This window comes from Diabrotica virgifera, chromosome 8 (genome assembly GCF_917563875.1).
Source record: "Diabrotica virgifera virgifera chromosome 8, PGI_DIABVI_V3a".
Classification (NCBI taxonomy): domain Eukaryota; kingdom Metazoa; phylum Arthropoda; class Insecta; order Coleoptera; family Chrysomelidae; genus Diabrotica; species Diabrotica virgifera.
The window spans coordinates 96,009,897-96,037,140 of NC_065450.1; the positions used below are offsets into that span (position 1 = coordinate 96,009,897).

Consider the following 27,244-nt stretch of genomic DNA (forward strand, 5'->3'; position numbering starts at 1 on the left):
ATTAGATAGCTACATACATATATAGTTAACATGAGTGCAGAATTTGGTTAACTTAGATACTGTAGTTCCAGAGAAAAAAAAAAATGAAAAGTTGACATAAAACCTTGTTTTTACTCTCCTGAAAAGTTTGCGATTTTAGGGTTATGGCAAGTCGCGTTTACACGATGGCAATTGACGAGACAATTGTCAGAAGACAACTGACTGGCATGAAATTATTGTCTTCGTGTAAACACTTCAGGCCAATTGCCTTGCCAACTGCCCTCACAATTGGCCCAAAATTCAGTTGTCTCCGGGAGTAGACTGAGGACAATGAGCTGCGCCCAGTGAGCCCCCCACCACTCGAAATCTCAATTGTCGCGACAATTGGCGCCGTGTGAACGGTGTAGGCCAGTAGTGCTGTCTTCTTTTTTGCCAGTTCCCTCTAGATGACGAGCAGTCGGCCATGTTTTAGCTGTCTACTGCCATGGCAATTGGCCCCGTGTAAACATCTTCCCTTTCAACTGGACTGGCCTCCGACAATCCGCAACCACGTGATGACAATTGTCCAATGACAATTGTCTCGCCAATTGCCATCGTGTAAACGCGACTTTTTTACGAAGTCGGGGAGCGACATAGAGTATGATGCAAATATCTGGAATACATTCGATATTTCGTAAACCGGCGACTTTAAGGAAGAGTCCCGAAACAAATCGATTTTTATTTCGATATTTTGGCATTTATTTCATACGACTGACGTAATCGATGATTTTTTAATGAGACTAGGGGTCGTGTGATAGCCCATTTAAAAGGGTATTTAATTCTGTATTCAGTAATATAAATATTAACATAATTGTTTATACGCAGAATCCAAAAAAATTGTTTTAAATTAAATTAATTGACAAAAAAGAAGAATGTATGTTATTAATTTAATTTAAAATACATTTTTCTGCTGTCATAAAACAGAAAAAAATATTTATTTGAAAAATAAGCATTTCTTTTCGCTTAAATTAAATGTTCAAACTTCCAAGAGGCCGGTCTTTGCCGGGAGCTGGTTTGAACATTGAATTTAACCAAAAAACAATGCCTATTTGACAAATAAACATTTTTCTGTTTTCTGACAATAGAAAAATGTATTTTGAATTAAATAAATTACATATATCCTTCTTTTTTGTCGATTAATTTAATAAAAAAAAATTTTTTGGATACCTTGTATAAATAATTATTTTAATTGTTGAATGGGTTGCATATGTGACTTCATTTTCAATGAAGTAAAGGAACACAGACGTACTCACAATCATTTAATTTACTTCGACGACCGGTTTCGGTCTATACAATATAAAGATCATCTTCAGGTCGGCGTTACAAGTGATTAAATGATGCCGTTACAAGATGTAGTTACAAGATGCCGTTACAAGATGCGCAAACAATTATTTTAATGTTTATATTACTAAATAGAGAATTGAATACCCTTTCAAATTAGCTATCACACGACCCCTAGTCTCATTTAAAAAATCATCGATTACGTCATCACGTCTATATGGATGACGTCACTCGTATGAAATATATGCCAAAATATCTTAATTTAAAAATAAAAATCTACCTAAATCGGGATTTTTCGTTAAAGTTATAGTTACGCCTTCGTATAATAGAAACGTTTCAATTTAGATACATTTGCCTTTTACAAAAAATGGCAGGCATTCAAAATGACGGCTATACATTATATATCTAATAGCCCGATAGCTTTCGAACAAAAAGTCCGATTTCTAGTACATTATTTCACGGTTTTTGCTGTAAATTTTAAAGAACCGCTTGGATTGACATGAAATTTATCTTGCGCATATCTAACATGTCAAAGAAAAAAAGTAATATGGTGCCGATGTGTGGTTTTGCCCTGGGGGTGAATTTCACCCCATCTCGTGGGTAAAAAAATATATATCCAAGATAAGTCCCGGAATGGATAAACTGACTAATTTTAAGCAACTTTTGTTCTATAGAGTTTTTCTACCAAATCAATACTTTTCGAGTTATTTGCAAGTGAATATGTTCATTTTTCATCAAAATAACCACGCTTTTAGACGCCTTTTTCGCAAATAACTAAAAACGTAAGCATTTTGCCGAAAAAAATATTCTTAGTAAAACTATAGCCTATAAAAAAGTGAAAAAACGGTGTATATACTAGGTCTCTATACCTAGCAAAAGCAGAGTTATCGCTAATGAAAAATAGGTTCGTATTCGAAAAATTCCAAATAAAATAATTCAATGTGAAATATCCAAATAATAAAGCATTCTTAGGGAAAACTTACAACTTTTTTAAAGTGTTTAAAAAAAGCTTTATTTCTGTTTTTATAAAAAAAATTTTAGCATCAAATGTAAGCAAGTTACGCTCAAAAAAAAGTTGGTCCCTTTTGTTTTACTTTACTTATGTTGTGTTTATATGATCTGTAAGTTTTATCGATTCAAAGTGCTTATTTTTGAAACAATTTGGTTTCAAAATAAAATTTTTAAAAATTTTAATTTTGAAAAAATGCTTTTTTTCAAAATAACTTAAAAATTCTTAGAGATACCAAAAATCTTAAACAATAAAAAAAGTCGGCTTTACTTTTCTGAATATTTTGTATTTTTTTGTTTTTCTGTAAGACAAAAATTGGTTAAGATTCGGTGTTTCTAAATTTGCATACACTCGTGATAAGTGACTCGGTCAAGCCCTTTTAAAATAAGGACTTTGAACCGATGAAATTTATAGATCATATGATCAATACATACGTGAGTAAAAAACTTGTGAAGTGGTAACAATTAAGTTCATTTGAAATGCTAATTAGGGGGTGATTTTCCCGATTTCATACCAAAGAAAAGGGACCAACTTTATTTTGAGCGTAACTTGTTTACTTTTGATGCTAAAAATTGTTTTTAAAAAACAAAGATAGGTTTTTAACACTTTAAAAAAGTTAAAATGAGCTTTTCCCAAAAAAGTGCTTCGTTTTTTGGTTATGGCACGTTAAAATATTCAATTTGGAATTTGACGAATATGAACCTATATTTCATTAGCTATAACTCTGCTTCTACTAGGTATAGAGACCTAATATAGACACCATCTTTTTCACTTTTTTACGTGCTATATTTTTGATAAGAACTTTTTTCGACCAAATACTTGCTTTCTGAGTTATTTGCGAAAAACCGTCTGAAAACGTGGTTATTTTGTAGAGAAATTAACATATTCACTCGCAAATAACTCGAGTTAGTATTAACTTGGTGAAAAAACTTTATAGAACAAAAGTTGCTTAGAATTAGTCATTTTATCCATTTTTTTGACTTGTTTTGAACATATATTTTTCACCACCAAAAGGGGGTGAAACTCACCCCTAGGGCAAAATCACACATCGGCACAATATCACTTTTTTTCTTTGACTTGTTAGCTATGTGTATGCCAAATTTCATGTCAATCCAAGCAGTTTTTTTAAATTTAGAGGTTTTGCAATATTTTACCTTTAAAGAACGTACTATTCAACCAAAGTTGGCATATACAGGGTGATTGATTTATTGATTAGTAGGGTAAAGCTCAATAGCTCCGCTATAGTAATAGATAGCAATAAAAGTTAAAAACAAAAATTTTAGCCACCTTTGAGCTTCACATTACAAAATTAGTTAGAATCTTACAGGGTGTTCGATAACACAGTGGCAGACCTAATTTATGTTTTTTTTTTAAATGGAACATCCTATATTTTATTTTATATTCGAAATCCTGATAACTTTTCCATCACAAAAATATAAAGGTTTGTAATGTTACACAGGGTATTTACAAAGTTATAACCAATTTTGTATGAAAATCGTAACAAGTTCAACTCCCTGTATAAATAAAAATAAGCACAACAGCAATGGTTTATTAATGCCATATTTTTTATTTATTGTCAAAATTTTTAAGAATTATTGATATTGCTAATTTTCTTTATATCAAATACAGGGTGAGTCAAAACGCAAGTACATTATTTTCTCAGTAATGTTAAATGGAACACCCTGTATTTTATATCATTATTGAAAAGCAACATTAACGTACTTTAATTTTTATATAACATTCCCTATGCCCAAATTTATTAGTTTTCGAGATATTTTCAATTTTCAGAGCAAATTATTTTAGGTGTTTAAAATTACCTAAATTTTAAGTAAGCCATGACTGAATTGACAATTGAAGATTACCGATTATCAATCCGGTAATCAATGTAACACTGTAGCAAATAAATAAATAAAAATAATTTATTAGTAATACATTTTACAAACAAAAACACAATCACTACATGCAACATTTTTGAAACAATTAAAAACTATTTTTTATGTAAATGCAACAAATAAACAAAGAAAATTAGTAATAAATTTTACAAAAAAACACACAAACACAAAATACAATATTTTGTGAAGACAGTTAAACACTACTTTTGTATGTAAATTTAACAATGTAACAAATAAAGAACGAAACATAATTTATCAGTAATACATTTTGCAAAAAAACATGTTTGAAAAAATAAGAAGTTACTTTTAATAAAATATTTTTAATATTCAATTACATAAGGTGTTCAAAATTATCTCCTAACACATTTATGTACGCCTAAAAACGATCATTGAATGAGCTACTTACTGTACGGAGCATTTGTAAATTCTAACGTGCTATGTACTAAGAGTGTAAGTCATAAAAAAGATTTTTCGGGATTCTTCCATATTTTGAAATATATAATTAATAAGGTATTACCAAAGTAGAAAGTAAAATAGTTCATTACTAATTTATTAATCATATTTCGTTACCATTTTGATATTTAGTTGTAATATTTATTTCATCACTGGTAAAAAAGACTGAAAAGTCGTAATAAAAAATTTTCATTTTTGACTTATACTCTTAATACATCGCACTCTAGAATTAACACATCGAAATACACTTTGTATTCTATTTTTCATCTCATCGCTAGAGGGCGATAGAGTCGGTTAACCGCTAGAGGGCGTAATTGAATATCAAAAATTAAAAAATCAAAATTTTACAAAATTTGCCTAACGAAAGGGCACTGGAAATCCAATCATCGTATTCTTCATAAAATTCTGCTCATATTTGATTTCACAAGTTTAAGTCTACCTTTGCAAATAAGAGGTGGGGGTGAGTGGGAACCTTTTTATGAAAAAATGGCTGTAAGTCTGGTTCTGCTAAATCGAATTTTGCAAACTTAGTCTTGTTGAAAACAGCTCTTTTTGATCAATGTAAGAGTTATAATTTCGAAACAGCCGATTAAGTAATATGCCAGCTAGAAGGCTTTATTTAATTATTTTCAGAAATCTAGCTTTCTTTGGAAAATATTAAATACAATTAAAATTTTTATTATAAAATACAAATAAATTTTTATCCTGTATTACAAAATTAGATCAAATTAGCAACAGAATAGCGAAAACCGCATGTCGATACCTTTTTTTATCTCGAGATATCTTAACAAACGTGTAAATTTTAAACATAACTGTTACTGTCACCGGTAAACGAAGTTAAAAGGAAAGGTAGTGTGCTGTGGAAAAAACAAAGAAACATTTTTTAGATGTCAACGTGTATTAATTAAAACAACAATAGGACAAACAACACTATGAAATATAACAAAGAAATAAAAACAACTACTTACACTTAAAAAAAATTTAGTTCGTAATATTGATTAACAGTGATTACTGAATAGTATTTCGTTGTCACAACTTTTAGAACTTTTAGACATTGACGAATGTATTTGGTTATTGTCACAATGATTGAATCATAATTGTGAGAATAACTAGAGTACATTAATCAATAACACTCAATTTATTCAGCCAATAACTTAGTTTCGTATATTTAATAAATACTGTTAATTCTGGCAGCAACTCACGTTCTTGATTTCGTAGATGACAAGCAATTACCTTGGTTTATCGTGACAAAGTACAGATTTCATTAAAGCAATGTACAAATGTTGTTAATATAGAGTAATATATGATTATTGAATAGATGTAAATTGATTGTTGTGACAACGAATGCATTAATCAATCTACTACTGCATTTAATACCCACAACCAATGCGTTCATTGTGACAATAATCGTAGTTGTTGAGAGAATAAATGTTTTGCTTGACCATTTGAAAGTTAACGGATTTTCCTTATCGTGATACCCCTCCCTAGCTTCTCTGTGTTACCGAAGTGCCGAATAATAATTGCATTTCGTTTTCAAGTGTATTCCGTAGTAGAAGGAAGTTTTTGTGTGTCTATTATCGTGAAATTTCGGTCGAATTCTTTTTAGATGTATTCATTTTTTTCAAATCCTGAGAAAACTAATTATTATTTTTGAAAATTTAAATGCAAAATAAAATATTACAGTATTATCGAGGGTCTGAAGTCCCTGAGAACTTCTATAATGATTATTTTAATAAGTCACAGGGGTGAAAAAGAGAAAATTTAGTATGATTTTTAATTTAAAATAGGCATACCATTCAACAGAAACTTTTTGTTTATTCTAAGGGACTTTCTGCCATCGGTAATAATGTAATATTTTATTCTGCGTTTAAATTTTTCAAAAATACTTATTAGTTTTCTCAGAATTCCAAAAAAATGAAAGCGTTTAAAAAGAATTCGATCGAAATTTTGCACCTGCGCTCTCGAAAAGGATTAAAGTGTTATACATTTTTGGAATCACTATTTCAAACGCTTTTAAATAAGCTGTCACATGACGTACTTTCCCATTAAAAAAAATCAAAGTTACGCCGCGCCTGTCACCTGAAGACAGATCGTGTAAAGTTCGAAACATTGATGTTATAATATACTTTGATTATTTTAAAAATCGACCTGTCCGAGCGTTTTGCTTATGTGCTAAAAATAAATAAGTTAATAAGGGGGTGGGGGCAGTGTAACACTTATTCCAGTACACTGTATAAGTGAAATCATACGAAAAATTACACAGTATAAAGTCCTTTAGGTTAAGGACAAAAAGGGGGATTTAAAAAATTATTATTAATCAATTAATATCATACATTGGGCTATTGCATTCAGTAATTATTAATATAAAATACGTTCATAGTAGGAATGAAAGAAACTGATTGTAAGAATGAATAGAATTGCTTGTAAGAAAAACCGTATTTATTGTGGCAATGAACGGAATTAATTGTAACAATAAACGGAAATAATTGGAGAAATAAACGAAATACGTTAGGAGAAACAACACTGTTATTGACACAACGAATAGTCTTCGTCGGTCAATTAACGACGTTGTTGTTTCAATAAATAGTGTTCGTTGACTCAGTGAACAGAGTTCGTAATATCAATAAAGTGGTATTATGGTATTGTAACGTTTGAAAAAACTCCAACATTAATTTAATATCCCAATTCCCAAAAAGAATGTCCATTTTTTTAAATTTATTTTGTGAAGTTCAATATCATTATAAGATCCCAAGCCGTCCCTGTACACAGCCATGAAGTATTGCATAACATTTCAATTTGTTACAATTTGTAAGAAGTGAGATGCGTAGATGAACTTTCTAGAAGAAATCTTGAACTGAAAGTTGAGTTCTTGTCAACTAAGCATCCCTAAGGATCAAAATCGCTCGGTACTTCCGTCGTATTTTTCCCCTGTAGTAGCTTCAGAGCGAAGCGCAAATAAGTCCAGCTTTATGTCCCAAGGTGAGAGCGTCTTCTCCTCGGCTGGTACTCGCTTGAATTAGGGCGTAGTCCCTTTTGTTCCTCGCCGGTAATAAGCATAGAATGGTCGTATGAAGATCTAGTGTGAGTGCACGACGATTTTTCTACCCCATAAGGGATTTGTATGGTAGAATTTTGTGCTCTCATACTCTGGTTGAGTTGTGACGCAGTTCTATAAGCCGGCATTGTGTAGAAGTCTTTGTTTGTTCCTGTCCCTATGCAAGTTCCAGTTGATTGCCCTGAAAAGTTTCAATTTCCCAGAAGAGCCCCCTTTGTGATTTGTGTATGGAATGTCTACCCCACACCCCACCCTCCAGTGATTGCCCTGAAATTGAAGAAAGAAGCCATGTCCTCCCCCTGCCCCCTGCCTCAGTTCGATGACCCTGTTTGTTGATGAACCCCTCCCTTGTAGTTTGTGACTGTGACGAAGTTTTTTTTGTTTTTAAGGTATGATACGTTTTTTTAATTTTACTAAATTTCAAGTGGATAAATTGCTGGTAAATAATTGTATAAAGAAATTTGCTTTCATAATGGTAAAAAAAGGCAGTGACTTATGACATTTGACAGCTACGTCAAATCTTGTGTTGAAATAAATAGGTCAAATTTTATTTGACATATACTGCCCAACAAGTTCAATGGTAATTGTTTTGTTTGTAATCATTGTTTTTGTAGTAAAATTTTGAATAAACCTGGTAAGAGTTTAAAGTTTTGAATAAACGTTTTGTAAGTGTATCTACCATTTTATTTCTGTAACCTTGTTTTGGAAAAATTTTAACTAAATTCTAATGTAACTGTGTGTAAGTTTTAGTACAGAAGAAAGAATATGGCATAAAAGCCAGTAAAAGAAAAGATGTTGCCCAGTCTAACCCCAAAGAGGAATCAATGATGAATGTCCCCCCATTTGGTACCCCGTAAGTGAGAAAAAAGTCTTAGTAAGTACCCATATATGAACCAGAGGATTTGTTTCGAACGGCGTCCTGTTTTTTAAATAGTAGAAAGATCCTCTAGTCAGAGTAAGTACCCTTTGTATTTGTTATGGTAGTTTAGTCATCTTAACACCCCTTCACCCTCCCTAACGAATCTACGACCTAACTCCCGCACAACAAATGAGCTGCCGTCTTGCAATGAAGGTTTGCATGTCTGTTCCTTCTACTAGCCCCATTTAGACCCCCCAGTATCTCTATAGATAGTCTCTCCTTGTTTCCCATAATGAGCAGACATGTAAAACGCTTCAAATGTCGCCCAACGTGTGAGGCCGATTCATTTTTCTGCCTCCTTCAGTATCCAGTAGTTGTCTTGTCCAGTTGAATGCTTCAACTGGCACCCAACGTGTGAGGCCGACTCATTTTTAGCCTCCTTCCGGCTCCAGTTGTACGCAAAACGCTCCAAATGGCCCCGACAACGTGGGGCATGTCTTTTTTGGCCTCCCTCAGACCCCATTTGCATGTTCCCACTACCATATCGCTTTAGCCTCCTTTCGGTCTCATTTCTACTACAGCTGTTAGGCAGTGCCCGTCCCCTTGGGCAGCCGATCTCAGTTTGTGGTGCAGGTGTTTCCGATAACATGGAAGCTTGACTCGTGTCATGTTTTGTATGCCCATTGTTACAAGTCTAGCTTGTAGACATGTTCAACTAGTAGTTAGCCTATCTACTAGTCCCCAATGTCTTTAGCCACCCCCCACTTAGTGTTACATTTGTAACGTACACCCTGAAGTTTGACCCGAGTAAATATCGCCCCAGTCTTCCCATGTAGTTTAGCCCAGATTCCTCTTGTCTTGCCCCCAGAAACTGTTTCATGTCTTTTAGTGCCCCCGAAACTGTTTCAGTCTGTTAGTCCCCATGAAAGAGCCCATTTTTGTAGTTTTTGTTGCAGAAGTTAATAATTTTTCCAAAGAGGTGTAAGTATGTACACATTTTGTTGTGATGTTGATTTGGTCATGCTGTTGATTTTATAGGCATGTACCATTTCATACATCATAGTGTATTTAACTTGTAACCCCATATGTATACTGGTATTGTATTGTATTGTAAGTATCGTAGAACAGAATTGTATGTTATTGTAGCGTACTAACTGTATTGTATTGATATTGTACCCATGATGAAAGCATTGATTTGAATTTTTTTGAAAATATTGATGAAATATATAGACAAACAGTTGAATAAAAAAGTAACGTAAAATTTTTTTGAAAATTTTGGTAAAAAGTAACGTTAAATATTTTGAATATTGAATCCACTTATGAAGTATAACAGTATGTTGTATTTTTTGCATGTATTCCTATAGATCAACAGTTTTTTACAGAATAACCGTTTTTTGTGATTTATTGATTTGGTCATTTGAGTAGATGTGTAATGTTGGTATGGTCCGTGTATGAGCTTAGTCCCGTATTGTCTGTGAAAGTTTTGTCATCCCATTGAGAAGTCATCCCCTTGAGAAGTGGCCCCGTGAAGAAGTGAAGAGGGAAACCGTGGAGAGGCCCCCCACTTATTCAGGAAGTCACCCCTTGTAGAAGTAACCCCATGAAGAAGTGAAGAGGGAAACCGTGGAGAGGCCCCCCACTTATTCATGAAGAAGTGAAGAGGGAAACCGTCGAGAGGCCCCCCACTTATTCAAGAAAAACCCCCCCCTTGTCTGTGTTGCCCCTTGTTTTTTTGACTAATCTATCTTTGTAGGTGTCAAAAGGATGCCAGAGGTTAGTTGAAAACAGCCCGTGAAGTGAAGTAGAAGAAGTCCCCCCGTGAATGAAGTATGTCTTTTTGTATCTGACATGTCACAAGTGTAATACTCGTGATGAAGGAAGTGTTGTTCAGCTATCTGTGAACACTTTCATTAGTAGTCGGAGCAAGAAATGTCTTATCCCGTGTGAGCTCATATAGGAACCAAATTTCAATATTGTTTGTGTTTGTAAGCCCCTGAGTATATCTAGAAGTCATTGAGTATGTTGTTGTCTGTTTGTTTGTCTATCCCTGTTTTGTCTGGAAGTTTTAGAGCCCGTTGTCCCGTGTTGTCTATTAGCCCGTGTTGTCTGTTAGCCCGTGTTGTCTGTTAGCCCGTGTTGTCTATTAGCCCGTGTTGTCTGTTGTCCCGTGTTGTCTATTAGCCCGTGTTGTCTATTAGCCCGTGTCCGTGCTGGAGTTTGATTTTTTTTGGCGAATAGTTAGTTGACCTCTCTTCTGTTTGTTGATTGAAAGTAGGCCAAGAGCAGAAGCTGTGACAAGGCTGGTGAGGTTAGGATCTGGCCGCGTTGAGTACAGGTGAAGCTTGCTTTCGGTCGATAAATGGAAGTGGTTGTTCGTCAGAACTGTCATACTTTCCAATGTCCCTTTGGTCTTCCCCTTGCGTGTTGCTTTCATCCCCTGTTTTGAAAAAGTAGCCCCCCATTTTGAAAAACAAAGTCCACCCCCAGTCTTGAGAAATGAAATGCCCCCAGTTTTGAAAAGTAAGTCTATCCCCAGTTTAGAAAAGTAAAGCCCAACCCCCCTGTCTTGAAAAATGAAGTCTATCCCCTGTTTCGAAAAGTGAAGTGTAGCCCTGTTTTGAAAATGAAGTCTTTCCCCAGCTTGTGATTTGAAAATGAGAGAGTTGTCTTGTGAACTTTCATGAAAGGTTCTTATGTCCTAGATTGGACTGTTGAGTGAAAACGTAATGATGTAGTGTTCTCTATATCATATGTTGCGTTCATTTCCCTTAGTCTTGTTTAAAAAGTTTGATATCCTGTTTGAACCCAGTATACTAGTCTTTTTGGTCTTTTGTCGTTGTCACACGTATCCCCCCTCCCCCCTTGTTAATATTGTCTTGATTTTAGTCCTTGTTGTTGTCATATACCCCTTTGTCTAGCCCTGTCTTATTTGAATGAGTTGTTGAGGTAAGTTGTTGGTGAGATTTTATCTCACTGAGGTATTTAGACTGGATTGTCTAAATCCTCATTTTGCAGAACCGTTGCCAAATTGTCCCGTGAAACTCGCTAGGTGTTAGCAGAGTTTGGGCAGATGTATATCTGTCATATTTTTTTAGTTTTTGAGAACCGCTCGCGGTTAGGCAACGAGGTGATAAGGCTGTGTCTGCCCTGGTATGTCACTTGTGCTACTGCTGTGGATGTCAGCGAGGTCCACACAGGGCACAAGTTTAGTTTCTTTCCCAAGGCACAGAAACTCTTGTCACCTACAGTTCTTAGTAGAGTCAAGAAACATTTAAGTCTACTCGACTTTAAAGAGTCTGGCGATTGATGGCACGCTAGCCCAATCCCTAACGACTTTTTTGTTTTGTTTAATCCCCACTAGCCATTATCTAAATATTTTGATATTGTTGTCCTGTCACACCTAAGATGTCCATGTTGGATTTTTTTCTGTTTGTTATCGAAAACTGGATAATCTTATCCAGGTTTCTCTTTTGCGCGGAGGCTTTGTAACGTTTGAAAAAACTCCAACATTAATTTAATATCCCAATTCCCAAAAAGAATGTCCATTTTTTTAAATTTATTTTGTGAAGTTCAATATCATTATAAGCCATGAATATCAGCCATGAAGTATTGCATAACATTTCAATTTGTTACAATTTGTAAGAAGTGAGATGCGTAGATGAACTTTCTAGAAGAAATCTTGAACTGAAAGTTGAGTTCTTGTCAACTAAGCATCCCTAAGGATCAAAATCGCTCGGTACTTCCGTCGTATTTTTCCCCTGTAGTAGCTTCAGAGCGAAGCGCAAATCAGTCCAGCTTTACGTCCCGAGGGGATAGCATCCTGCTCCTCGGCTGGTACTCGCTCGAAGTAGGGCGTAGTCCCTTTGTTCCCCGCCGGTAAAATGTAGAATGGTCGCTGTGAAGATCTGAATGTGTGGTGAGTGCTCTGAGAGGATTTTTTTCCACATATAGTGTTGGATTTAATGGAAAATCGAAGCCTCTTGAGAGTCAAACACGCAGTTCTACAAACCGCATTGTTGCCCATTTTTTCCTGTGTTATGTATGATGGTCAAGCCCTGATTTCATCGAAGAAATGTCGTTCCTGTTCCGTGATGTTTTGTTTCCAGTTCCCAGAAATGAAGTCTCCAAGTCCCCATTTGTCCTGAAATTGAAGAAAGAAGCCATGTCCTCCCCCTGCCCCCTGCCTCAGTTCGATGACCCTGTTTGTTGATGAACCCCTCCCCTGTAGTTTGTGACTGTGACGAAGAGTTTTTTTTTTGTTTTTAAGGTATGATACGTTTTTTTAATTTTACTAAATTTCAAGTGGATAAATTGCTGGTAAATAATTGTATAAAGAAATTTGCTTTCATAATGGTAAAAAAAGGCAGTGACTTATGACATTTGACAGCTACGTCAAATCTTGTGTTGAAATAAATAGGTCAAATTTTATTTGACATATACTGCCAACAAGTTCACTTGTAATTGTTTTGTCTGTAATCATTGTAATCATTGTTTTTGTAGTAAAATTTTGAATAAACCTGGTAAGAGTTTAAAGTTTTGAATAAACGTTTTGTAAGTGTATCTACCATTTTATTTCTGTAACCTTGTTTTGGAAAAATTTTAACTAAATTCTAATGCAACTGTGTGTAAGTTTTAGTACAGAAGAAAGAATATGGCATAGAAGCCAGTAAAAGAAAAGATGTTGCCCAGTCTAACCCCAAAGAGGAATCAATGATGAATGTCCCCCCATTTGGTACCCCGTAAGTGAGAAAAAAGTCTTAGTAAGTACCCATATATGAACCAGAGGATTTGTTTCGAACGGCGTCCTTTTTTTTAAATAGTAGAAAGATCCTCTAGTCAGAGTAAGTACCCTTTGTATTTGTTATGGTAGTTTAGTCATCTTAACACCCCTTCACCCTCCCTAACGAATCTACGACCTAGCTCCCGCACAACAAATGAGCTGCCGTCCTGCAACGAGGCTTTATGTGTCTGTTTCTTCTTCATTAGCCCCATTCTGACCCCCCAGTATTTTTATAGTTAGTTCTTTCCTTGTCCCCATAATGAGCAGACATGTAAAACGCTTCAGTATACATAATGAATATTCATCCATTCAATAAACGTAATACATTAGCTCAACGAACGAAAATAATGAATTGATGAACATCGTTTTGTTGTCCCAATAAAACCAAGAATTGGACAAATTTTAAGTATTGCGTTTGTTGTCTGAATTAACATTTTTATTGATATTACGTACCTTTTTCGTTGAGTGTAGTGACGTCTTTAATGTTCAAATTATGGCCTATAATTTTCGATGCAAGTATTTACTCTTTAAGAGTACAGTGAACGACAGTCTCAATTTCTGCTCTCGCAATGCTTTGCATGGCGTTTCCTACTCTCTGGACCATGTTTTCTCAAGTAGTGGGCCTAGCGGCAAACACAAGGTCTTTAATCCGCCTCTATAAACAAAAGTCTAAAACAGTTAAATCTGGTGATCTGGCTAGCCAAAAAATAAGCTTCCACGTCCTATCCATCTATCAGCGAATGACTCATCTAAAAATCTCTTACTACTCTGAAAAAATGCGCGGGACAACCATCGTGCTCAAACAACATGGACCTACAAACTGCTAGCAGTAGATCTTCCAGAAGAAGAGGCAATTCATTCCTTAAAAAAATTAGATAGCGTTCACCAATAATAGCATTATCGAAAAGAAAGGATCCAATTATCTGACTGTCACCAGATTTAACTGTTTAGTGTGGGGACGGTTTGGTATTTCACTTTTATTTAGGTATGGGGACGGACTAAAGACCTTGTTTTTGCAGCTAGGCCTACTCCAGAAAAAATGATCCAGAGAATACGAAACCGCATTCAAAGAATTTCGAGAGCAGAAATTACGACTACTGTTCAATCTACTCTTAAAAGAGTAAATGCTTGAATCAAAAATGATGGGCAATAATTTGAACATTTAAGTCGTCACTAAGTAGTTGTTCTTATTTCTTTTTTATATTTTATAGTGTTGTTTGTCTTATTGTTGTTTTAATTAATTATATACGTTGAGATCTGGAAAATATTTCTTTGTTTTTTCCACAGCACACTACCTTTGCTAAACTTCGTTTACCGGTGACAGTAACGGTTAGGTTTAAAATTTACACGTTTCTTAAGATATATCGAAATAGAAAAAAGGTATCGACATGCGGTTTTCGCTATTCTGTTGCTAATTTAAAAATGCATACTTGTATTTAATATTTTCCAAAGAAAACTAGATTTCTGAAAATAATTAAATAACCGCTTCTAGCTGGCATATTACTTAATAGGCTGGTTTGAAATTATAACACTTAAGTTAACGAAAAAGAGCTGTTTTCAACAAGACCAAGTTTGCAAAATTCGAACGGTTCCTGAGATATGGCCGAGAGCCATTCTTATTGGGACACCCGGTACGTAGGTTCCTTTTTTGATTTCTAATATCAAGTTCGTAAACCGGAAGAATCGGTTTACGGAAGGTTGTGGTTTTCCTGTTTTTTATGTAAAAATATGTTTTTTAAATTTATTCACCCTGTATATAGCATTTTTTTAAAAAGATAATACCGCCATTGAAAAAAGCATAAAAATGTTCTTTGGGAAATATTCTGAACTTTTGAATTACATTAATTACCATTTAATAAATGCATAATCTATCTCTATCTCTACATGTATTTTTTCAGGACACAACTTAACATGGCTTCTATTGGCGAAACTTAACATGGCTTCTAAACGACACCATGAAACTAAAATATATCAAGTTACTAACTAGTGTAATGCATGATCTAGGATCAGTGAAAATTGCTCTGATCTAACAGCAGAAAAATATATTGTAGATACACACGACAGTTGCAGACACATTGTTAAATATTGAAATAATTGGAATTGAACAGTGTGAGTTATATGTAAGCGAGAGGCTTACCATTAAAACCAAACCAATATCAGATCCGGTAAAACGAAACAACATGAACCTCTTCAGCCGTCAGCCACCTCGTGAGAAATTAAATAAGCAGTTACAGTAGTTGATATCAATGAAGAATGACTTATTTTGCTTTATTTTCGAGGTTGTATATTGCATCCTAAACACGTAATGAAGACTTGGATGAGTTATTTAAACACGAGGTTTAAGTTTATCCTCCAGCACTCTCTAAGTTGGGTAATCCAAGAACTGGAAAAAAATCTGACTTGTTGGTTTGTTTTGAAAAAATTTCGCCTACCAAAAATAGCAAACTAGCTATTGAAATAACAAACATTGACGGTGCTGCAATTATCAACATGCTGCTATCAGGGTTAGCAAAAACCTTTGAGGAATATTCTAATAGTGTATTCGTACCTTAGGTATATCAAATATCTGCTTCAAAGAAGAATATAGTTGAATGGGATGTATTGTATACATGCCTGATGACTTAAACAGGGAAACACGAAGCAAATAAGGAAAAGGTGTTCGGAAGTGTTTTGAACCTAAAAGTCCACTTCCCAAAACTGGAAGGAGTTTATAAGAGTTGACGACAATAAATTAATCATTTGTTGATTTGACATTTTTCACCTTTTTAGCTAAATATACATGAAGCAGATATTTCCACCCACAGGTAATTACTACAATCGGTGGTTATGCTCTAACAATAAATCGTTAAGATGTCTTGAGACTATCTCCTTGCACAGACGAAGAAGCCGACAATTGAATCATACTGCATTTAAGTAATGTTGTGCAGCAGGGATATACTAATGCTGAAATACGCTGAACTACCGGATCTTCGCTGCGCATAACTTAGCAAGATCTTTGGGTAGTTTTGAAGAAAAATTATATACAGGGTGAAAAAATCAAAATAAAATATTTTTACATAGAAAAAAAATGAAAGAAATGCTTAATGAGCGAAAAGAATTAGTAGCTCTGGTTAAAAAAATGACAAATGATTGGAAGCAAAGCCTGGGAAAAATAAAAGAAATAAGGAGGGAAAATGAAAAAATGCGATCTCAAATTAAAATTCTGGAAGATAAAATGGAAAGCATGGAAAAGAAGGAACGCCAAAACAATATAATTATAACCAGCTTGGAAACTACTAAAGACATAAAACTCCTGAAAGAAGAAGTAGAGGATAAAATCACAACATTGCTAAACGCAAAATGTGAATAAAGGAAATAACCAAGCAAAACAAAAGAATATGTAAAGTGGAATTGTGTTCATCCAAAGATAAGGCAGAAATAGTGAAAAACAAGAAATTGCTAAGACATGTTAAAGAAACAAAGATTTTTATAGATGATGACTACACAACCCAAGAAAGGGACGTACAAAGACAATTAAGAGAAGTTGCAAAACAACAAAGAGTAGAAGGAAAATTCGTCAAAGTCAGGTATCAAAAGATCATTGTAAATGATGAAATATGGAAATGGGATAAGGTGACCTGCTCGATTAAAAAGGAAAGCAATGATACAAATTCAAAAAACGTATGATAAAAAAGGTACCTGATAAGGAGACAAATTTGGAAGAAAAAGGAAATGAAAATGGACTTAAAAAATGTAGAAAACGAAAATAAGAAAAGTATTGAAATAACATCAGATATATGGAAAATAGCAGCATGGAATGTCAGAGGAATAAGTGGTAAAGAATCGGAATTAACAGAAAATCTTTGTAACACTGATTATAGCGCAATAGCCATCACAGAGACAAAGAAGAAAGGCACCGGTACTCAAATAATAGGAGATGGTAATATGCTAATTTTTGGAGGGGTAAAGGAAACGGAATGGGCTTTAGCAAGAGTAGCTTGTTTGATATCCAAAAACAAAATAAAAATGGTAATAAATTGGGAGTTTATTAATGAAAGATTGCTGAAGCTATCAATGAGCTGCAATAAAAATGAAGTGGTAACATTAATTATAGTATACGCACCAGGCGAAAATGATAATGTCGAAAATAAAAATAAATTTTGGTACCAACTGGGATAAGGGATCACTTATAATATTGGGCGATTTTAATTCCCGAGTGAGAAATGAAAACAAAAAATGGCAAGGAACTATTGGAAAACATGGAGAAACAACAATAAATACAAATGGGAGAAGATTATTAGAATTCTGCATTGATAACGACCTAATCATCACGAACACTTTCTTCGAACATAAAGAAATACATAAAATAACCAGAGAGGTTCCCCAACGCAATGAAAAATCAATAATAGACTATATCATAGTTTCTCGGGAATCAAGAACTAGAATCAAAGATGTTAGAGTAAAGAGAAGAAGCTTCGAAATAAGTAGTGATCATTATTTACTAGAAGGAAAAATTAAAATTATAAGAAACGAAGTTGATAAGACTCAGGAACCTACAAGAAACTACAGCGGAAGAATTAGGACATACAAACTAAGGAATATCGAAACCAGGAATAAGTGTATAAAAGAAACAGAAAAAAAGTTTGAACAGATTGATAAAAGTGAACATATAAACAATGTGGAAATTAAATGGACTAGATTTAAAAAATACTCTTGACAATGGCAGAAAACGTTTGTGGATTTACAAGAAGAAACAACAAGAAAAAACAGACGAGTTGGTGGAATGCAGATATTAAAAAAGAAGTGAAAGAGAAGAAACGTTTATGGAAAATGTATCTACAAAACAGAAATCAGTTGGTCTACGATAAATATAAAGACCAAAGAAACAAAGTTAAAACAATGGTTAAACAAGAAAAACAAAATACATGGAAAGATTTTGGGAAAAGTATGGAAGAAAATAGAACCCATAATAATAAATTATTTTACCGAGTCCTAAAAAATATGAGAAAGGAACCACACATGAAGCTTCAGCAGGTTAAAGATCGGAATGGGAATATAATAACTGAAGAAGACCACATTATAGAAAGATGGAAAGAATATTTTATGGAACTTTTAAGCAAAAACAAGACAACAGCAGACAGCAAAAGAGTAACGTTAAACAATACAACCACAGAAGAACAAGATGTAATTGGGGATAATAAAATACAAATGAATGAAGTGGAAGATGCCTTAACCCAATTAAAAATAGGCAAAGCTGCAAGTATAGATGGATTAGATGCCGAGTTGTTGAAATATCGGGGAGAATTGGACAAAAAGTAACTTTATGAACTGTTAAACTTAACATGGAAAACTAAAAAAATACCGAGTGACTGGAACACGGCTATAATATTGCCTATACACAAAAAAAAGGAGATTCTAGAGAATGTGGAAATTACAGAGGCATATCCTTGCTCTGTTCAACATTAAAAGTCTACGAATTTATCCTAGAACGGAAGCTCCGGAATTTAGTCGAGCCTAGATAAGCAGATATTCAAAGTGGGTTTAGGCCAGCACATTGCGTCCAGGACCATATCTTCACTCTACAGCAGATCTTCGAAAAAGTCATACTAAAAGATGAAACGGTATATTTGGGATTCCTAGATAAGAAAAAAGCTTTTAACATGGTAAGCAGGGAGGGAATATGGCAAAGCTTGACAAATAAGGAAGTGGATATGGAACTGATAACCACAATCCAGAGTTTGTATTGCAATACCATAAATCAGGTAAAAACAGGCAATCTTATTTCCAGCAAATTTACAAATAACGACGGTGTCAGACAAGGAGGGGTATTGAGCCCCCTACTGTTTATCTGTGTAATAGACGAAGTAATTAAAGAATGCTGGCCAAAAACAAAAAAATATACCATAGGATACAGAAATCTACAACAACTAAAAATCGAAGCCTGTGTATTTGCAGATAATATTGTTATTGTGGCAAGAACTGAAAGAGCTTTGGAGGAGAACATAAAAATCTGGGAGGCAGAATTAAAAAATTACAATCTAATAATTAATATGGAAAAAACAAAAGTAATGGCAATATCCAAGAAAGATGTTAACTTAAATATTGAAATCCAAGGCAAAACAATAGAACAGATAGATACATTTAAATACCTTGGAATAATTTTAAATAAGAAGGGGACACAAGAAGACGAAATTGGAAATAGGGTAAAAGCAGCCACAAATACATATCATTCGCTGTATATAAACTTCTTAAATAAAAAAGAAATAAGTAGGAAAACCAAAATGATAATATTTAAAACAATTTACGTACCTATCACTACATATGGAGCAAAGAATTGGGTATTGAAAGACAAACAAGAGAAGAATTTAAGAGATATTTAAGAAAAGTTGTGGGAGCTAGGAGAATCGATAAAAGACGTAGCGAAGATTAGAAGAGAATTAAAAGTAAAATCATTAAAGGAAAATTTCATGAAAAGCAATTAAAATGGACTGGGCACTTATTTAGAATTAACGACGGCAGACAGGTTAAAATGACATGGAAAGCGAGGCCAATAGGGAAAAACAGGAGAGGCCGACCAAGGAAAACGTGGAACACAAGTGTGATGGAAATATTGCAGAATAGAGGAAAATCGTGGCAGGAAGACAAAGAATTAGCTATGGACCGAAAAAAGTGGCGTAAGTTCGCAGAGAATAACGAGTAAAGAAGACACCTCGACACCTTACGGTATAAGAGGATCATCGATTATATATGTATGTATGTACATAGAAAAACAGGAAAAACATAACTTCCGGTATACCGATTCTTTTGAATTACGAAATCAATCTTATAAATTAAAAAAGGAACCTGTATACCAAACTTGGTTAAAATCAGACCTTTCGTTCGAAAGTTATCGTGCTATTAGACACATATGTATAGCCACCATTTTGAATGTCCGCCATTTTTGTAGAAGGCAAGACCTGAGATGGCATCATATCTAAATTTGAACCTTTATATGTGTAGTATATGTGGTCCAAGTTATATGCTTCTCTCATTAAATTTAATGCACAATTGTTTCACATATCGGCCGCACTATTAATAGATACGGGATGTTGAAATGTTTTTTACAAACGGGCCATTTTTTTATTGCTTTAAAACCGGTTGACATGCAAATAAAATTTGGTGAGTTTTAGGATGTAGTTATTGCGCATTTTTGACATACAATTAAGAATTTTATATTCACCAATGGCGCGCATACGGGTCATATTACCCAATGGCGCAATAAATATATCGTCAATGCAACATCTCCTATCTCGGAAACGAATCATTTGCGGACATACGTTTATAAAGCAAACAGTCATTATTTATTCATGCAGAATTACCCATTAAACTTTCTATCTATCTATCAGCGAGGTTCCTACAGCCTCTGCCGCTTCTCGCATTTCGACCGCCATCGTTTTCTGTCCATCCATTCGTCTTCTTTAATGACTCTATCTTTCATGATGTGCCGTACATTTTCTTCCCAGGCAACTGAAGGTCTTCCCCTTCTTCTTCTTTGGTGTGGTATGTAATTTAAAGCTTTCTTTGGCCATCTATCTTCATTCATTCGTTTCACGTGACCATACCACACTAGTTGTCTAGTTTCAATTTTATCTACACTGGAATATACAGTATGTGTCCTCCTTCTAATATCTTCATTCCTGATGTGATCTTTTTTAGATATACCACACGCTCTCCTTAGATAATCCATTTCTACTACTTCTATTCTTTTCCTATCTTTTTTTTGTCATCTGCCAAACTTCTGCCCCATAAGTCATAATAGGCTCTACCAAGGTACGATAGATTGTCAATTTCGTTTCTTGCCTTATATCTTTAGACCACAGTAGAGAGCTCAGAATGTTTACCGCTTTTTTGCCCTGCTGCGTTCTCTTTTCGATGTCTCTTTTGGTAGTGCCTTCTTTAGATATTATAGATCCGAGATATTTATATTCATTACATCTTTTCGTGGTTCTAATTTCTAACTCTGGATCTTCTTCATCATCCCCTATTTTAAGGGGGCATTAAACTTTGCCATACTTATTTAAAAACACCCTGTATTAATGAAAAATTTAGCTAGTTTGGCTACCTTTTTTATGGTTGAGAAAAATGAAGCTATCGTTGGGTTTTAATTTCAGTATTTTATAACTGCTAGAATATTCCACAGGGTGATGCGAATTTTGAGAAAAAAAAAACACAGTTTGATTGGTACACCCGGTATACAATGAAAATTTACCTGTTTAGTAACAATATTATTACAGCGATATTGATTAATAATAAGGCTATAACATATTAAAATAAGCACTTATTTCACATAATAAGGTGAACAATAGTAATATGTAAATATAAACATTCCGTGTAGAGGTAATGTATTAATACGGAGGTGTAGAGATATAAACAAGAATACAAACAGATATAAACAGGGTATAAAGAATGAGTGAAGAAAGATGACTTAACCTCAACATAAATAAAAAAAAGGTTGCTGGTTAACAAAACTCAAAAATCTGCCAGATAATTGAAAATAAAAAATCATTTAATTCAACACGTAGGATTCATATATTATACACCTTGGAACAGTCGTAAACTCGAAATGGGATCAAACAACCGAAATACCATCTAGAGTTGACAAGATAATAGCAACATTTAACAACATAAGAAATATATTCATCCATTGCGACATATCTCTCCCACTAAACATACGGCTGCTAAAATGCTAGGTATTTCCAGTCTTGCTGTATGACGCAGAGGCCTGGAAAATAACGGAAACATTAATGAAAAAGCTAGAGGCATTCGAAATGTGGATGTACCGACGTATCCTTAAAATGTCCAGGACGATTCAGACCACCAACTTAGAGGTACTGTGTCGAATGGGAAAACCAAAAGAAATCTCTTTCATAATTAAGAAACGAAAACCTGAATCCCTCGGTCATATTATGAGGCATGATAAATACAGTATGTATATTGCAACTGATAATACAGGGTAAAATAGAAAGCAAACGCGAACCCGGAAGAAGAAGACATTCATGGATTCAAAAATTACACCAATGGTTTGTACTAACATCGATTGAGTTATTCAGAAAAGCCGCGAACAAAATTTAAATTGCTATGATGATAGCCAACGTCCGCAACGGACAAGGCATTTGAAGAAGAATATAAAGATTCCCTATAAGCCTATAGCTAAAGTCATTACTTTCCGAGAAATATTTTTAGTTTTCCTTAAGCTTAAGTCAAGTAGTTTCAAAATGCACAATTGTTTTTTGATTTCATCTTGCAGAAGTCATTTTAAAATATCTATAAAAAAATTGATAGACTGTTGCGTTTCGGAATATACAAACTTGACAAACGTCTAAACATCCACTTTCCGTGCTTAAACAGCCACTTTCCCGCACGCATTTCGTTTCCTCACGGCGTGCGTGAAAGTAAATTTTCCCGCACGGCGTGCGGGAAAGTAGAATACCTTCTAATATGGCATTATATTATACTACAATACATGAAATAAACTAATATTTAGATATTATTTACTAATTTATTTCAAATGTATCTTATTGTGTTCATGTTTTAATGAAATTGAAGCAATAATTCGATGAAATAAAATTATTTAGACACAATATTTAAAAGTCAAATCATTAGACAATTACAATGGTTTTAAATCGCCGTCATGGAAACCAATGTCGTCGTCGTGGTAACCCATTATATTAAAAGTTGGGTTTTGACAACCTTGTCAAAGAATTAATTTGTGTATTTTCACTCCTAAATAAAAATTAATATGACCCTATTTTTTGTGGCTTTTTTCCAAACGTATGGCCCTAGAAAAAATATTGTTCCTAACTCATGAGGAAAGTGTCTTCCCCGCACTCGACTGCTTGCCCGAACTCCGCTATCGCGTCGTTCGGGTCAACGGCAGTCTGGTGCGTGAAAGTATCACTTTCCGCACTAGTTAGGAAAATAACTATTTTCTACAACCACTATTCAAAGTGCACTTTTCTGCACGGTTTTATGTTAGCAATTTTGACATTTTCTCACAGTATAAGATATTTGACATTAGTGTGCAGAAAAGTGACGTTTCTGTGCCGCAAAGTGACGTTTCTGTGCCGCAAAGTTCTTTTCTGCACAGTTGACTACCTCATTCTGGGTAACGTTATATTCTGTTTACATCCGTGGACTACCGCATTCTGAGTAACGTTATATTCTGTTTACATCCGTGGTTAAACTTTAGACAAATATATAACCTATAAGACAATTATTATATTTAACTATAGCATAGAAACTAAATTATGGATGTTACAACTGTTTTATTTTACAATTTTATTCTTATTAAACATTTTATAGTTATCAAATAACCAATAAGGATTTAGCAACCTGTGCAAGAGACGTCGAATGAAGTAGGTTTTGTGTAAATCCGTGACTGCATAAATATAATGTCAATAATGTGTAATAATTGTTTAAATTTAAACAAATTAAGGCAGTGCATTAATTTTTTAACTGATTTCTGTGCAATTTATTTAGGTATAAGGAATTTAAATTGATTAGTAGGTATTAATTAAATACAGTTTAAAATTTATCACATAGGTACCTATTATAATTAATCGTCGTTTGGAAATTGTGATTTTTATTTTTAGGAAAAACTGTGCTTGTAGAAAAAGTATAGTGTGAAACACGTGCAGAAACATAATTTCTCACTCGTTTAAATTGCGGCACTCGCTTGCGCTCGTACCGCAACTTTTCAAACTCGTGAGAAATTAGTATCTTTCTGCACTTGTTGCACAATATACTATTTTATTCTTTACCCACAAGCTGAATATTGTTTTACTCACAATAACATTAATGAAATATGTTTAAAAAATAAAATATAGGCTTGTACATTTAAATGTTTAATCAAAATATAACTTACCCCCTTGTTTCTGTTTCCAGCATACAGCAACAAACAGACAATAATTATCAATCTCAAATTCAAATTCATGACTTTGGAATAGGTAGATTTGTTATACTGGTACTGTGTGCATTTATCTTGACAAATTTTTTATCGCTATGTAATCAATGAAACACTTAGAGACCATAGTATTATCAATAAATGAATATTTTTTTAGATAATATTATGCTTTCATACATTGATAATTTTTTATACATTAACGTTTTTATAATTAAACAAATATATGCTACGCAATGTTAAGATATTTTCATTTTCATAGATATTACATAACACTCCAATGAGTGTTTTTTCATAGAATAGACTTTTGTTATAAACAGATCAATAATCATATAAAAAATATACACTACTATCACTAACACGATAGATACGCTAGGCAATGAGAGCAAGAACAGGATATTACCACCGAATTCTATCTTACTGAATGAATTTTAATGCAATTTTGGAAATAGCCTCTACTTATCTTATAATTCAAAGTATACCCTATATACTGAGGCGCTTTTATCTTGGGGCGGTTCCCACCCCTTCTCGAGGGTAAAAAATTTTTTGGTTAAAATAACCACGGAAGTGGCTAGAGAACCAGTATAGGATCAGAACCAATATCGAATTAATAGCACTCTACAATGACGCCGATATTGTCCAAGAAATTAATCACAGCGACTAAGATGGACAGTCCACGTGCGCAGACTTCATAACGAGAGACTTGTAAGACTGGTATGAGTGGAGATTCCTACAGGCAAAAGGCCACTCGGACGTCCCACAATGCGATGGAGAGATAACATCCAGATCTCAGGAAAATGAACATTCCATTTGAACCTAGGTTGATGGAAGAGCGAACAAATTGGAAAAAAGTTGTAACGTTAGCCAGGACCCACCCAGGGTTGTAGCGCTATGTGATGATGAAGATGATCAGTGCCGGATTAACCATTAGGCAAAGTAGGCAGTTGCCTAGGGGCCTCGGGCCCAAAGGAGGATTCGCAAGGCCCAAAACGAAAAATGAATAATAATAATTAAATAAAAACTATACATAAATCATATTATGTTAAGAAATTAAAATATCACGCAATACCATAGAAGTGAGGGTGGACGTATAATTACAATGCATAATTTTGTTCACATAGAAAGCCTATGTTATGAGAATAAGTCGCTAGTGTAGAAGCCGTTTGGTAGAAGGAACAGTACTGCCTGTCAGTCTGCAGTCTGCAGTTTTGTTCTTTGGAAGAGAATGCCTGTTGTCGTGTAGTTAGGTGCAGTAGTTGTTGAAATAGTAAGTAAAATACCCACCGTTGGGAAGGTATGATCAAATGCTTAAATTAAACTCCAACAAGCGGTCCCATTCGCCACGATCTAGTCCTTAAAAGAACAAACAACACTAGATGGAGTGCAATGGCTGATGCAACAAGAGCTTTTTCTAGTCTAAAAGTTACAACTTTAACTATTTATAATGGGAAATAAGCCACAATATTATTAAAAAATGATTTTTATTAACGTTTCGACGCCCAAATCGGGTGCCGTTGTCAAAATACAAAATACTACTAACATAAACAAAAATATGTAATGAATGAAACTATCTTTCAGTAAAGTCGTCCCAGGAACGCAACTCATAAATATTGGCAATATCATTTTAAAGTCTTCTACTTTAAAATGTATCATATGTATCTGAATTGCCGATATAAATGAGTCAAATTAAATAAATTATTAGAAGAATTTTTTTACTAAGCAACAAGATTTTTGTTTATGTTAGTAGTATTTTGTATTTTGACAACGGCACCCGATTTGGGCGTCGAAACGTTAATAAAAATAATTTTTTAATAATATTGTGGCTTATTTCCCATTATAAATAGTTAAAATTGTAAAAATGCCACAAGAAAATAGCTTCAAAAGTTACAACGTCTTCAAATTTGCTCTTTATACTCTTGCTGAAGACAAGACACTAATCAGAAAGCTGAATCAGTTCATGAGACTTAGTGTTTTCATTTATATTGAATGAGTTTTGGGCAACAAATTTTAGAACGCATCAGCGCTGTCAGTAAATCATTACAGAGAGAAGAGGTTGAACTGCAGTTCAGCTTCTAAATTCACTTTTGGAGTTCTTAAAATCCCAAAGAGATAATTTTTACTTACTACGAGTAGAAGGCTTTCGATCTATATAAATATGTACTCTAATATTCCGACGAGAGTAAAAGAAAACCCGCAAGAAAACTATATTTTGATGACGCTAATCATAATGAAGTTTTTCTATAGGATGGGGAAATGTTAAAGATTGAGAATTGAGACGTATCTACCAATTTTGGATAAGAAAATTACTGGACTGAGTCGTCCGTTAACGGCTTATGAGTCAGTGAACTCAGTGTTTTGGTGTTTTGTACGTTTTTCCAAAACTGAGTGGTACTCAGTAAAGAAGTGTGCTTCAAATCTACATAAAACTATCCTGATGATACTCATCTTATCATGATGCAATTGAAGATGAATTAGTGCAGTTGAATTATAGCCAAAATTTATAGTTCAAATATTTTATAGACTTACAGGGAAAACAATTTATTCCTACTTCACAGTAATTTTGGGTTATTTACGAGAACAAACTCGAATCGACGTTTCCAAAAATGTGTCAGTAGCTTTTAAGACTTATCTTACGCTAATGATTACAAATGCAGCAAAAGAAAGGCTATTTTCAAAAATGAAAATTATTAAAAACTTATATCTATGGAATACCGCTCGGAGATGGAGAGGTTATCCGTGGTTTAGGAGGGAGAAGGCTGAGGTTTCTTAAGGGGCCTCATAGCTTGGGTTACCTAGGGGCCCCATGATTCTTAATCCGGGACTGATGATGATGATGTTGTCTTTCATTCTTTTCATGGATCCCACTAACTTTTGATGAAAGAATGATGAAAGAACATCCTCAGCTTCCAAACTTATAATTTTTACAAATAAAACGATTTAAATCATTTAATACCAATTTAAGAATGTTTTTGCAGTACA

At 34.1% G+C, this 27,244-nt stretch overlaps 1 protein-coding gene across 2 annotated transcripts in view; it reads right to left on the reverse strand.

Moving 5' to 3' along the window:
* Positions 1–24,384, reverse strand: part of LOC126890541 (juvenile hormone esterase-like) — a 163,786-nt gene extending 139,402 nt beyond the window's left edge. For both annotated transcript variants that reach the window (XM_050659549.1, XM_050659548.1), the window contains exon 1: positions 24,230–24,384. In XM_050659549.1, the coding sequence (XP_050515506.1) occupies positions 24,230–24,298 (69 nt within the window). In that variant the 5' untranslated portion in view covers positions 24,299–24,384. The remainder of the gene's footprint in view (positions 1–24,229) is intronic.
* Between the last annotated feature and the right edge of the window lie 2,860 nt (positions 24,385–27,244).